The sequence below is a fragment of the Seriola lalandi genome, unplaced genomic scaffold (assembly GCF_002814215.2).
Source record: "Seriola lalandi dorsalis isolate HSWRI2012SDOR001 ecotype SW California unplaced genomic scaffold, Sedor1 jcf7180002054885, whole genome shotgun sequence".
Classification (NCBI taxonomy): domain Eukaryota; kingdom Metazoa; phylum Chordata; class Actinopteri; order Carangiformes; family Carangidae; genus Seriola; species Seriola lalandi.
Window position 1 is genome coordinate 2,683,031 of NW_019525437.1, and position 14,066 is coordinate 2,697,096.

Sequence of the window (14,066 nt, forward strand, 5' to 3'; positions counted from 1 at the left end):
CCTACTCCTCCATCAGTTCCACAGTCTGACTCCTCTCCGGCTGGAGGAGCTGAAGCCGGGTGACGCCGGGTGGAGCTGGTCGCCTCACAGTCGCCTCCTGCAGGAGCTCCGAGTCGGAGACGCTCCTCAGATGGATCACCCAGTACCCAGACACCACCCAGAGCTACGCCAGCACAAGGTACACACACACACACACACACACACACACACAAAACAGCTGTTAAAAAACTCTGGAACTCAAAATTAAACCTGTGAGTAAAAATGAAGTTAGTTAAGTTTCTTTTATTTAGGAAGACTTGTGACCTCTTCTGGAACAGAAACCTGAGAACATTTATTTACATATAACAAGACTATTCAGTCAGACACCAATTAAAACTATCACAGACATTATTCAAAATACCAGACAGTAGAAATGAGGAGCTTCAGTTGTTCATCAGCCACAAAAGGAGACAGAGGAAGAAGAAGAGGTTCAACTGATTTCCTCTCGCTCAGTCGTTTCAGTGTGAACAGAAACATCAGTGTGTGTGTGTCTTTTGGATAAAAACACTACATAAATCCACCCTGTTCACTCATGTATGGATTGGTCAGCTGGTTGTCCTGCACTCACTCACATTTCAGTTCATGGTATAAACTCCTGTGTGTCTCTCTGATGTGTCTCCTCAGACGGGGAAGTCGGTCAGCAGCTCATGTCCTGACGGCTGGACTCACTACAGGAGACGTTGTTACATCCTCAGCTCGTCTGTGGCCAGCTGGGCCAGCGCTGAGAGAACCTGCTCACTGCTGTAAACACACACACACACACACACACACACACTTTTATCTGTGCTATTTTTGTTTTATTTTGACCTCATAACCTAACCTTAAAGGCTAACCTGAGGTTAGCAGTAATGAAAATTTAAAATGTATTAATTTTTATTGATCATTTTTCACACAGTAATGAAGAATTATTATTAAATTATTCTTCTTTTACAAGGATTTCATCATAAATGTGAGGAAAAAATTTCAGTCTGTTGAACCTGAATAGCACAAGTTGATAAAACTACTGTTTTGAATTTGTTTTAGTTTAGGTGCACGTGTATAAGTTTCACTTTACTTTAGGTTACTATACTTTGTGTGTTTGCACACACCTTTTAACTCTGATGCTAGCATTTGTTCCTCACACACTGTCAGGTTTAACAGCAGCCTGACCAGCGTGCGGTCCAGGAGAGACATGACCTGGCTGTGGAAGTTTGCAGGGAAGAAGCCATTTTGGATCGGTGAGTGACTTCTTTCATCACAACACGCTCAGACGCCTGTTCTGATATTTTCAGATTCTCTATGACCGCTGATAGTGATAAACTCTTATCTTTTTCTTTACTTCCTTGGTAACACTTTCCCACAAGGAGGGGGGCAGGTAGTATTATAGGCTAGTTTTAGGGGTGTGGATTATACTCACAAACAGGAACACCACCTCATGAGCATGTGGTCTTCATCAAGCTAAAACAACCAATTTATGTCCAGCTTCATTTCATTAGGAGAGTTTGGTTAATCCAACCAAACCTTAAGGCAACAGTCAGTAGTAGTAGACAGTCAGTAGTGTCCAATTTCCAGGCAGCTGACTCTTCTGTGTTCCTCAGGGCTGTCTGGAGGTCCAGGTCGCTGGATGTGGGCTGACGGTCGGGCCGTGTCCTTCTCCAGACTGAGGGGGGCGCCGCCGGTCCGCAGCGGGTCCGGCGACGGCTCAGACTGCGTGCTGGTTGAAAACCCCAGAAGCTGGATTTCCACGAGCTGCTCCACCGAAACTCAACACACATTCATCTGTTCATCGCCGGCTCACACTCACTGAGAGACTCGTATTCACTGCTATCAGCCCCGTCATAACCCCTGACCCCTGTGAACTCTTCTTCAAGTCATATTTAATGTTACGCAATGATGCTGCTCTGTACATTAGTTTTCATATTTTTGTCATAATAAAGATTGCTGCGCAAACCAAAATAAGGGTCTATACATTTAATTGTACATCAATTTTTCTATTTTCTGTTTCAAATTTAGTGTCTGCATAAAAGCAGAGCAGCAGAACAGCAGAGGGCAGCACAACATCAGATACTCGTTCTTGAAGGCTTTTACATTATTTTATTCCACAACAGTAGAATTTCAATGTCCACAGATGCATCTGTCAGAGAACCCAGGTATTTAAAGGTAGGGAGAATACATTAATGTCATAGATATTTGATTTGAGAAATAAAAAAATCGAAAGGAATTTTTTTTAAACATTTAATTTAATTACAATGAACGCCAATGAACGTTTAGCATACTATTTAAAATACACACAAGTGCTGAAATGCGAGAACTATAAGAACGTGGGGATTAAGACAGACGATGATGAGGAAGCCCAGTATGGCAAGCCGTAGTTATCTACAATCTACACTTGAATTAAAGATATCTGTAATGAGAAACCCCATACACAGGAAATGCCATTAAATGTTAAAACGGTTTGCCATTATGGCAAGTCTAGACTGGATATGTATTACAGATAACCGTGATTCAATTCTTCCTAGTCAAAATGAACATTTCAGATATCGACAAAGACATTTTTACTAGGACAAATGACGTCACTTTTCCTACTCGTCAAAACGGTGTTATAGATATCGTGAAGTGAATTGTGAATAAATTAGAATTAAATTGTAGATATCCCAAACTGGAATTATGGATAGTCATAATTTTAATTCAAATGAATTTTTATTAGAGATATCTCAAATTCGAGATATCTTTAACTTTCATTTTGCCAAGTCTGCCAATATGTAATTAAAAATATCTTGAAATAGAGTTAAAACTAGGCGAACTGATGTTGCAGATACTGTAATTATGTCAGAAGTTATAGTAAGTAGGAGGAGGAGCTGACGTGGAACAGGTCTCAGGCCACCGGAGCCGAACCAGAGGACACTGACTGGCATCCAGGCAGAGGTTGGAGTAATCGAACACAAATAAGGTAAATGACTAACGAAATTCAAACGAAAATTGTAACGGCGACAATCATGTAAAATCGCAGACAGGGTCAAATCATTGAATCCAGTCATTGCGCAGCTAATATAGCGATAAAAAAAAGACAATTAATTTGAAAATAAAGGCTAACAAGTGACTAATAAATGCAAAACAAAAACACAAAATCAAAATATCTTTATGTGTAAAGAAGAATATTCACATTTGTCATTTATTTAGTTTTCCTTTTAATTTTAGCGTTTGGCTAAACCTAGCAAGGATCCTCGTAACCAAGACAACATAACCGCGAGATTGTTTCATGATGCCTCAAAAAGTGTACAATACAACCAGTAATAATTGGCTATTTTTAGCTGAAGGTGTAGTGTCAATAGTTTTACAGGGGTGTATTTCACGTGAGTGTGAGTGTTAGTGAATGTATGTGGATACAAATTGTCAAATGTGACTTTTTGTGGCGCAGGTGCTGAGTTTGCTTCACATTTTACGTCCTGTATTTTGTCAAAACGCCATATGACTTGGCAGAAAACAAACATTTGACTTTCATCCATGGTCCAGGAGCATATTTGTAAGTATTCTTGCAATATTACCCCGTACCGCTTATTTGCCTGAAGCCAACAAGAAAAGACCAAAATAAAGCAACACAATGGCCTAAGCAAGCCAACAAAGCTACTTAACCTCTAATACTCTAATACACTAAACCACTAGCATGAAAGCATCATGATACGAGAAATGATGTAAGTCATCACAAAAACAAAAGATTTGTACAGTTAATAGTAGTACAAATACTATAGTGCACAAAGCTAAGAAGGTAGCTAGCATTACTTGTGTTTCTTGCCCTGTTTGGCCTTCTTTGTGATGCAAGAGCTCGCCATTAATTGTGAGTAAATGTAACCAAGGGAACTGATGGCCCAACCTACTAAATGAACACCTAAAGTCTAAGTTGTACTTGCAGCCGAGAAGCGAACACAGAGAAGATTAGTCACAAATGTTCACGAGCTGTACGCTCTGTATGTTTTAGAGCTGTCCAAGGCAACGTTTCGACCCTAGTGGGTTAACCCAGCAGGGTCCAAACCATAGACTGTATATAAAACAAACAAACATTGCCATTTTAAGTCAAAGTTGCTGGGAGCTAAATTCCAGTCTGCAGACAATTTTGTCCTCGTCAAGCTTGTAGTCCCTAAATTATATTATTTATTGTAAATAAAATCCAGCATTCACTGCTGATAAGTGCACAGGTGAGTACAAAGTATTAATCTTAGATCTAATTGACTGACTAGTGTATCAGCTTACTTCAGTTACATTGGTATTGGTATATACAGTATGTCGACCCTTAAGTATCATGAAATTAAACTACAAAAATGCCAAACTAGGTTTAAGATGATTTGGAAAGTGTCACCACTACTAAGATTTCCCATCACAGAGAAGTTGATTTTTTTATTGTAAAATGTTCAGCTTAGTATGTATCTTGGTCGCAATTCTTTAGAAAAAAAAATTAATCTAAGGCATCCATATCAAGACTGTTAAAAAACTTTCAGCCAATATGTCAGTTCTGGATTTTTCAAACTCTCAGCTCTGTGAGGCTGTGTGTACTCTGCTAAAACTGAGTAACTACGAAAAAAATTAAAATGGATCAAATATTTACATAAAAACAGAACTCATAAAACAGATGATTTAAAGATTTTAAAGGTTTTTAATGATTTCAGGACTTGGACAAGTCACAAATACACATTTACACACCAGGGCTGTTGTAAAGTGTCACAGATTCTCATAATCCAAGTTTCTACCCAGTCAATATTACAACTATAACTAATACGACTAACAGTAAATAGAAGAGCTTTTATTCCAGATTTACTATTACATATAACTGATTTACAGCTGATAAAGCATTTACTACATTCACATCTTTAAAGGTAACATGATGTCCATATACTGTAAATCAATCACATTTCTCAAACAAGAACAGAAGTTACTCATTCCATGTTTCATAACATCTACTCGTCTTTATTCAGTAATTGTAATTGGACTGGTTTCATCAACCATAACTAACTATTATCCATTGTCCTGTGCATCCCTGGTTGCTTCCTCCCAAGGACTAAAAATGGAAATAAACTTTTAACTATATCTGGCGCAATAAAAGTGTTAGCGAGCACCTTGATCTCCTTGTCTTTTGGAAAACGGGAAAGTACTATTAAGGTCAGTATTAAGTGTTATATTTTCACTTGCAGATCAATCAAAAGAAGACTGCAGCACACAACAATGAAAATAAAAACCAAAAAGTGCTATAGAAATGTAAGACAAAAAAATGGACAAAAATAACATAAAAACATGTGCATACCACTTGTGCTCCAGGAATGAAATTTACCTCTGCTATCTGTCTTGCTTTCCATTTGCTCATGTTTTAGCTATATCTAATTCAAGACTTACATTTTGTATTTGTATTTGTACATAAATACATAAGGGACTGCCTGGTGAACATGTTATTGTTGCTGCTGTACAATAGAAAATCATAAAAAAAATAACAAAAAAATGTAAGAAAGTATTTTTTTTAAAAATAGATAAAATTTATGTAGACAGAATGTAAAAAAATATATACAGCTAGTTCTACAGGGTTGCCATCTACTTCCGCAACCTGTCTTGTTTTTCATTTGCTTGTTTTAGCTATTCCTGGCACAATTAACATTATTACATGTTGTCCAAGTAAAATAAACAATGAAATAAAAATAACATAGTAATATTTTTAAGTCAAACAAAAAGTACAAAATTACTGTGTGCTACATCATTGGTTATCATACTGTAGATGAAATTATATAAAAAGAATATACAAATATATACAAATACAGCTAGTGCTACAGGATCAGACTTTACCCCTGCCATCAGTCTTGCTTTTCATTTGCTCTTGTTTTTTTCTTGCCACTCTTATTTTTCATAATGTTCAGTTCTGTCTCAGTGTCTGCTGTGCTTTTTTTGTACAAGTGATTACCCTAGTTTTCATACTGAATATCATAAGCAAGTGGTCCATTAATAGCAAAACCAAGGTAAAAAGAAACCTTCTCAGTGCTGAAGCCACTTCTTATTCCAGCAACAAAAGCTGGGCGCACAGGGATTTTCAGTTTTCCATAATTGGCAAACACCTCTCCTTGCTCAATGGTTCCACTGACTCGATGAAGGCGGTTGATAATTGCTTTGTCTTTAAATATATCTCCATTCCGCCAAAGTTGTGCCAAGGTATCACGACGCATGTCTTTAAAATTCTCATCTAGTTGGGGTTTAGAAACGAGCCTCTTGAGTTCCGCTTCTTTCCCCAAGTAGAGGTGGGCAACAGTGCTCCTGTTTCTAAACAATGAAGTCAGGAACTTGCGAGATGAGTTTCGAATTGCCTTCACATATGTCACAATTTCTGGGTTTTCCTGAGTGGGACTTGGCCAGATTAACAGAAGAGCCAGGTAGTATGGGTCTGGGAAGGGATACCCAAGTCCTACATCTTGCAGAGTTTTCAAAAGGAGAGCAGAGAGGTTGCTGTAACTCTTAACATGCTTAGATTTTGGTTTCAAAAGGTAAAGAACTATGTTTGACAAAATGTAGTTGATTGTTTCCTTTGTCTTTTGTTTTTTGTTGACAAATTGTTGTTGTTGTTGCAAGAATGCATAGCATTCTGTGATCCTCTCAATTTCTTGGGCATGTTTGTCCAAATGCTGAAGAATCCCGACGAATGTATCTGCTTGTTTCTCTTCAAGAAGCTGTCTTTTTTCTTCAATATCAATTTTCAAATTGAGATTAGGATTGCTCTGTCGTTCTTTTTTTTTTTCTTCTGGTGCGGTGCAAAAGAGAGTTAGATACTTTTTAAAATGTCCACACACAGTCCAACGATTCTTTGAATCAAATTCTGAATTGTTCCCTTTTATATATGTGAAGTAAAAGTCAAGGAGTTCAAATGTTTCTTTTACTTCAGTTTTCAGACTGAGGAGAAAAGGCTCACGTTCTTTGATGATCTCCACATACCTGTTGTTGAGCTCATTGTCCGTCTTATACACCCTGGTGATTGGGATCACTCGCTTGAAAAAACTCTGGAAGTACTTCTTCTTTTGTGGATCACTTTCATCAAAGAATGGGAGTCTGCTCAATATCTCAAAGACCAGGAAAGCAATTTCCAGCACACCAACATAGCCATAAACATTATATGACTTTCTGGGATAGTCCTCTGACTCAACCTCAGCTGCTTCCTCGTCAGGTTCATCCTGTGTGTTTGCCAGCTCTTGAGCCCTTTTAAATGCTCTGATTGCATTATCTGCTATTTTGATGTTTGTGTCTAAGTCTTCTGGATTGTGTGATGTCTCCTGCTTTTCTCTGTTGATGTTAGTTTTTAAATTGCTTTTGTGGACTTGCCCAATTGTGTCAAATGTGTATGGGTTTTCTTTAATGTTCTTGGCCTTTTCAGCCCATTTCAGAGCCTCTGGGAAGTCACGTTCATTGATATACAGGTATCTCGCCAGTGCCTGAGGAATAGATGCACTTGTCACAAACCTGGATGATGCTTTTGCAAAGATTTCTTGGACAGTTTGTCTCCCTTGTTGGCTGTGGATTGTGTTTATGAGAGGAGAAAATGGCTCTCTCTCATCTCCATCTTTCTTGCGCTGCCTTTCAATCAACATTTGTTGAACTGACAGCATCAATCTGTGTTTAACAACTCCAGCACTGAAGAACAGATCACAGTGAAGAATGGCCGCAGCAATATCACTTATTTTTAAGTAGCAGCTCCTCTCTAACTCTTCCAGACATGCAGATGCAATGGAGTGATGAAGGATTCGGATTCCTTTGTATCCTCCCCATTCTTCAACTGTGTCCATGATTAGAAGGTTTGAATATGGCTTCATTCTGTCCAATACACTTTCCTCCTGCCAGCGAATCATTTTCATCCCAAAAAAGTCCTCACAGAGAGAGAGCGAGATTTCCGACTCTGCCACATATGTGTTCAGTAAGGCTAGAAAGGCAAAAAGTTGGGCCGCCTTTGTGCTGAAATCAAAGTTCTCTAGTGTGTTACGGGCGAGATCATCTATGTATTGTTTGTCGAAATTGCTCTTCATGATCATGAAGCTGTAAAAGTTCTCAGGCTTTTCATGAGTTTCTTTGAGCTCTTTAAGTTTCTTTTCAAACTCTTTCTGTTCTTCTAGAGTCAGTGAAGCAGTAATGTATTGACTTTGTGTTGGATTGAACTGTCTGTATTGCTCCTTTGGGCTATGGGACCGAACACAGTTAAGGATGACGACTTTGCAATTTTGTGTATCGTCCACATTTATGTTTAAGCTATCCTCTACACCAGCTTTATGTATCCAGTTCACAAGATCACGAGGAGTCTCCGTTTCTTTTGAATCGTCAACTAACAGCAAAACTGGATATGGTTTCTCACTTTCAAGTTTCATGAGCATTCTGACTTGAATAGCAACTTCTTTCTTTGGCAGTGCATTGTCTTTCAACACCGCACATCTGAACTCTTGACGGAGATCCCACATCACATGCATTGCTAAGGTGGTGCCACCACATCCTGGATTGTGGAAGAGATTGAGAAGAACGCACATGTTGTTTGAATCTCTCAACCGAGATCTGATCATCTTCTTCACATTTTCATATTTGTCCCGTTTGACAAATGGCTTCTCTTTGTCTTTGTCACAGAAGTAGAAGTTCCACCATTTGACTTTGCCTCCTCTGTAGAATTCCTCTTCAGTTTTGATTCTGAAGTTTTGAAACTCTGAGCTGTTCTCATCATAGGTCTTTTCACACTGATTCAGACACAAAATATCCAGAGCTGTCATGACATCTTCATCTTTCTGTTTCAGGACGACAAAACTGGAGCCAGAGGAGGGAAGCAGTCTTCCAGATGACTGATTTAATGGCCCCAGTGACATTATAGTACCGCTGATCTCACTTAGGGTTAGTTCATATATGGATAGATGGTCAATGTCAAAGTCACACTTTTCTTGTATCAGCTGCCTCCATTTCTCATACGTGCTCTGAGATTCACAAATACTGATGATATTTTCTTCCTCAGTGTGTTTTATGAACGACATGTAGGTGTCAAAGATTGGGTCTTTCTCAGTGTCCACAGGTGAAAGTAGAAGGAATATGACGAGACTCCTGCCATGGAGAAGAACTTCAGGGTTGCAAATGAATGAAACCAGCTGTTCTACATCTCTGCAAGATTTCCTCAGCCAATTCTTATAGTCTAACTCCTTGTTTGAATCACCATCAAGATCATGTCTGCCATTACAGAAAACCCAGCTGGTCTGTTTGTAGAGGTTAAGGTTCTTTATAACTGATTCAGTCTGTCCTTGATACTGTGATGGGGTATGGAGGTTGGCTGCCCTTAACTCTCTGTAGGAATGACACAGTCCACCTTCAGCAACAGAGTTGGGATCAAAGTCTAACACACAGAACAGTCTCAACTTACTCAGAAACTGGAGATACTGTACATGGTCCAGACTGGTCTTGTTTACAACAACAACAAATCTGTTATAGTTGTCCAGTGAGTTTCCACCACAAGTTAACAAATTCTTTAGTTTTTCCCCCTGGTTTGCTTCTTTCTTCAAAACTGCCTTTGGAAGCTTTACTTGACCTGTAAGAACAACAAAATCAGAGCATTATTAACTAGAGAAATACCCTTTGTCACCTGACTTCAGTCTTTCAAAGGCAGCAGGACAGGTGAATGTGGGAGTCAAATGAAGCCACAGTGTGTGTGTTTATGGTGATATAGGAACAGTGTCACCCAGTGTGACTCAATAATATATATGATAATATATAATAATGTATCAGATTGTCTAAGTGGTTTTGATCTTTGTTGACAGTAATAATCTCAAATATTTAATTAATTGTGTCCCTCAGCATGTATCAGCAAGATATGATAGAAAAGATTAAAGAGTGATGCAGATTATCAGCAAAATACTAACCAATACTAACTAACATCTTTACATTGGTTGTCTTACCCATGTTCTTTTCCAGCTGACTGGCAAGTTCACGCTGATTGATTTCCTTTAGAATGTCTATTGTCACTTGTAAAGCCTCGTCTATCCCGTAGTGGCCAGTCATTAACTCTGTGGTGTCCATGGTGTCCTTGCCCGCCAGTCTTCCCCGAGGAATAGCTTCATGCTCAGATTTTGTGTAGTCTTGTAAGTAGAAATGAAACAGTTTCAGGTCTTCTTTCACAAGGTTGTCTAGAGTTTTCTGGATCTCCTCAGTGATCTTTGGTCCGTGTGGTTGGACTGTGGTCTGAAACAGAAGTAAATATGTAGTGTAAACTTTACAATTCAATCATTGTTTATATTTGGAAAAATCCTGAGGGTTTGTTACGACTTTATGTTCTTAAAGTACACTGATAACATTGTTTTTTGCTGCATATCAGATTTTGCTACATCTAAAGGCTCTGCTAACAGCCTGGACACAATAATTCCACAATGTACAAAACAAGATAGAAATGTTACCACAACAGTTTCTTTTCTCTTTATTCCCCTTTTCTGTGGCTTTGGCTGTTGAATTTCCTTCTTCTCTGAAGCTTTCCCAAATGGCAACTGAGCCTTTCCAGATTCATTTCCCACCATTGAATCTGTTTTTGATTGAATCTTGTCACTAACTTCTGGTTGTTTTGTTTCTTTTGCCTGAGCCAGATTAGGTTCAGGCTGAATGGGTTTGGGAGCTTCCTCTTGGTCTGTGCTGGTGTGGAGGGTGGGATGAAGTGTCGGCTCTGGTTTCTCTTTCAACTGATGGAGTTCTGACAGAATCTTTACAGCAGGACCACCTTTCACATCCAGATCCAGAAAATCCTGTTTGCTGAAGCAAACAAGACAGTCTCCAGACACATCTTCCTCATGGAGTCGTTTTGCATATTTGCTGTACACCTTCACGTGCTGCAGTAACCACTGGTTCACTTGCTCCTTTGTCCACTTTTCCACATATGCTGGGAACTGTGATTCATGTCGTGATCCTTCTTTAAGTCTCTCTAGGTAAGATGTGATTTTGACAGCAGGACCATGTTTGATTCCCATGTCCAATATATCTTTCTTTTTGAAGAGAACTAAATATTCCCCCAACACGTCCTCTTCAATGAATATGTCAGCACAAGTCTTATGAACTTTGACTTTTGACATCAACCACAGCTGGACGTCTTCTGTGGTCCATGTGTTCATCGGAGGTGGTGGCTCTGGTGTTGACTGACTCATTTTTATACACCAAGACTGAAACAGAGTAAAAAGAATTTGAGTACGACAGTGAAAGTAAGAAAATTTTAGACTTTTCATACTAAAATTAATTGTTTGCCTTTACATTAAATATTTTGGCCAAAATCCACCCAATTGTTGACTTTTACCTATCTCATCTTCAGTGATCTGATCACAAGTGGACAGCTCTAAGCGCATCCCTCCAGACCTGGTATTATAAGAATATTATTGGTTCATTAAGAAACTGTGGCGGGAGTAAGTGGTGACACAGGACGCATTCACGTTCACACTACTAAAAAATGTGACCACGTGGCCAAGACAGCCTCTGAATGTGGTCTGAGTGATTGCATCTCTAATGTGTGATCACCTGAGATGGATGTTAACACAGAAATGACAGAAACTATAGAGACAATATTTCTAAATTACTGTGCAATATGATTTACATGAGTTTGACACTTGTAGACTGTTCTTACATTCGTCTACTGAGGGTTTCTCTGAAATGAATTATATCTACATATTTAGACATTCAGGTAAATTGCTACATGATAACATGATGCATCTTAATTGATACATGATAATGGACTGCAACTTAAAACATACCTTTTTTTTAATTAAAAAAATGTAATCATTTGTGTTATTTATTTATTTTTTTTCTTTTCAGAAAGTCAAGTTATTTATTTGTAGACATCAAATCAGTCAATGGCCTTCGTGCCTGGGAATGTGGCCTTTGTGCTATAAACGTTTTTGTGACACCGAATAAAATAAATAATATAGAATAAGTATTTCAAAAATTTTGCCCTGAGTTTGTCAGAGCTACATACACAGACTGATGTTCTGAAAAGTGCACTGTTTCAGTTTAGTGGTTTTTCACATCAGCATGGGTTTGATCTGGGTTGTTGGAAAATGTGGATATGGTTGTATTAAACTCCTTCATTTATATGCCATTAAGAGACGGTGCATTAAATGTATCTAAAAGATTTTCAAAAAACCATAGGAATGAATTATACCCTTGCCAGATGTGTATTCTTTAAATGCACAAAGCCATGGTATACATTATGTGTTTGGTATCTGAACAACAGAAGTGAAACTTCTCACTGATCCTCACAGAAATGACACAACTGGTCTACCACTTCCTGTCTGAACAGTCCAAGGCAGGCAGAGGCAGTGCCGCTCATGAATTACCAGTTATATATGAATAAAAATAAGAGACTATGCCCATTGTTGGCAGCTTACAGGGTTAACCCCTTCCAAACTCAAGGCTTGTTGTCTGACATTTCTGAATCCAGTAATAACTGCTTCATAACAGTATCACTGATGTTCTGTACGGAAAAAAATTCATGGTCAGTGATATTACTTATAGGTCAAGCACAGTTAAAGGAGCAACTTGGGAAATATTATTTTTTGCTTTCTTGCCCAGTGTTAGATAACACTCTCACATCCGTACATTAAACATACAGCTTGCAGACAGCTTAGCTCAAAGAGTGACAATCCTAGCCAGGCTCTGTCCAAAGGTTAAAAAAAACTGAACTTTGCATATGTAAACACTGAAATGTAAAAACAACAAGGTGTGATTTTACTGGAGGTTATGTACTGGTATTTTTTCTAATGTTCCCTTTGTGTATGATGAAGTTGCTTTTACTTCCTTACTAAATTAAAGAACTAGGATGGGAAACTTACGTAACACAAATGAGCACTGCTGGTAGCTAGAAAGTCATAGGAATCTGCAACCACATAAAAAGATGAGTGTGCAACTTCCTCAACACGCATCTTAAGAATTTTTTCCATAGTTGATTTGTACCAATAAATCCAGTCAATTCAGTGTTTACTCGACAGTTATTTGGAACTGGTTAAAGCAGAGATAGTCCCAAACTAGTGGCTGTGCAACTGCTCAATAAAATATAGTTCATCCACCATTAAAACCCGTTTTTAACATAACACAACTCATGTAACGGTCCACCATTACATAACTCTAGTCCTATTTAATGTGAAAGAGTCTGATTACTAATCTGAGTACTTTCACATTTCATCTATTTCCTCATACAAACATTTCCTCTTCCAAAGTATTTATCAGAATAATAATCCAGCCAGCATAGTGAAGGTTTCAACTACAGGTGGTGTATTTGGTGTAAGTGTTCAACTGGCTGACATACAGAAGTGAATAGTTAATATTGTTTACCACGATCACAGACACAGCAGCACCCAGCCAAAATAATCTGAACTTCAACTCTACCTGTGCCCATCAGCTCTTTCATGTATTGACCGTGAAAAATCATATCTCAAAGCCAATACCTGTAAACTCAGACTCAGTACTATGAACCACGGAATTTCCCACATACCTAAATCATTAGACTCTTCCTCGTCAGGCCAGGTTTTACTCCTGACTGCCTCATCTGGAACATGAGATGTCTGATGATGCTCCTAATGGAGGCAAAGCTGCACAGGAATCATTTTACTGGAGATAATGTAGAGCTAAGTAGTACAGTGAAAACCACAGCTACGAACTGTGGACTCAAATGACTGTAGTGACTCATGAGACAAAAATTCAACTCGCTGCTCTCTGTACAAGAGACTGTATCCGCTGCAAAACCACACCCACCACAGCACTTCCGTTTGCATGGCTTAAAAAATAGGTTGGAGGTTGTGTTTACCAGGCACAGAGGCTCTAATGAGAGATTCTTGCATTATGGGAAATGTAGGATACAGAGTTGTAAAAACACTCTCAGGCCATTAACTGAAGTCCCACTAACAAATTTTTATTATGAAGCTTTCAACTGCATCTGATGGGCTTCATCTGCAGATAGTTTGCTTAGCTGTCACAGAGATGACAGATATAGTCTTCATGACAACTGAACAAACTCTTTGCACTGACGAAGACTGTAAGATTGTAAG

At 38.6% G+C, this 14,066-nt stretch overlaps 2 protein-coding genes across 6 annotated transcripts in view; one reads left to right on the forward strand and one right to left on the reverse strand.

Annotated features, from left to right (window-relative positions):
• The window catches only part of frem1b (Fras1 related extracellular matrix 1b), a 47,581-nt gene extending 45,604 nt beyond the window's left edge, over positions 1-1,977 (forward strand). For all 4 annotated transcript variants that reach the window (XM_023428948.2, XM_087180010.1, XM_023428950.2 and 1 more), the window contains 4 exons: positions 17-178; positions 664-782; positions 1,171-1,256; positions 1,617-1,977. In XM_023428948.2, the coding sequence (XP_023284716.1) occupies positions 17-178; positions 664-782; positions 1,171-1,256; positions 1,617-1,825 (576 nt within the window). In that variant the 3' untranslated portion in view covers positions 1,826-1,977. The remainder of the gene's footprint in view (positions 1-16; positions 179-663; positions 783-1,170; positions 1,257-1,616) is intronic.
• Positions 1,978-2,239: 262 nt separating this feature from the next.
• On the reverse strand, positions 2,240-13,742 carry LOC111671563 (sterile alpha motif domain-containing protein 9-like). 2 transcript variants are annotated; one of them, XM_087180019.1, is made up of 5 exons: positions 13,514-13,742; positions 11,327-11,385; positions 10,446-11,195; positions 9,951-10,233; positions 2,240-9,583 (listed from the first exon to the last, which is right to left on the reverse strand). In XM_087180019.1, the coding sequence occupies exons 3-5, from the start codon at positions 11,178-11,180 to the stop codon at positions 5,958-5,960; spliced, it is 4,644 nt and encodes a 1,547-aa protein (XP_087036145.1). In that variant the 5' UTR covers positions 11,181-11,195; positions 11,327-11,385; positions 13,514-13,742; the 3' UTR covers positions 2,240-5,957. The 2 variants fall into 2 exon arrangements, with proteins under 2 accessions (XP_087036145.1, XP_023284450.1); XM_023428682.2 differs by lacking the exon at positions 11,327-11,385.
• Positions 13,743-14,066: the final 324 nt, after the last annotated feature.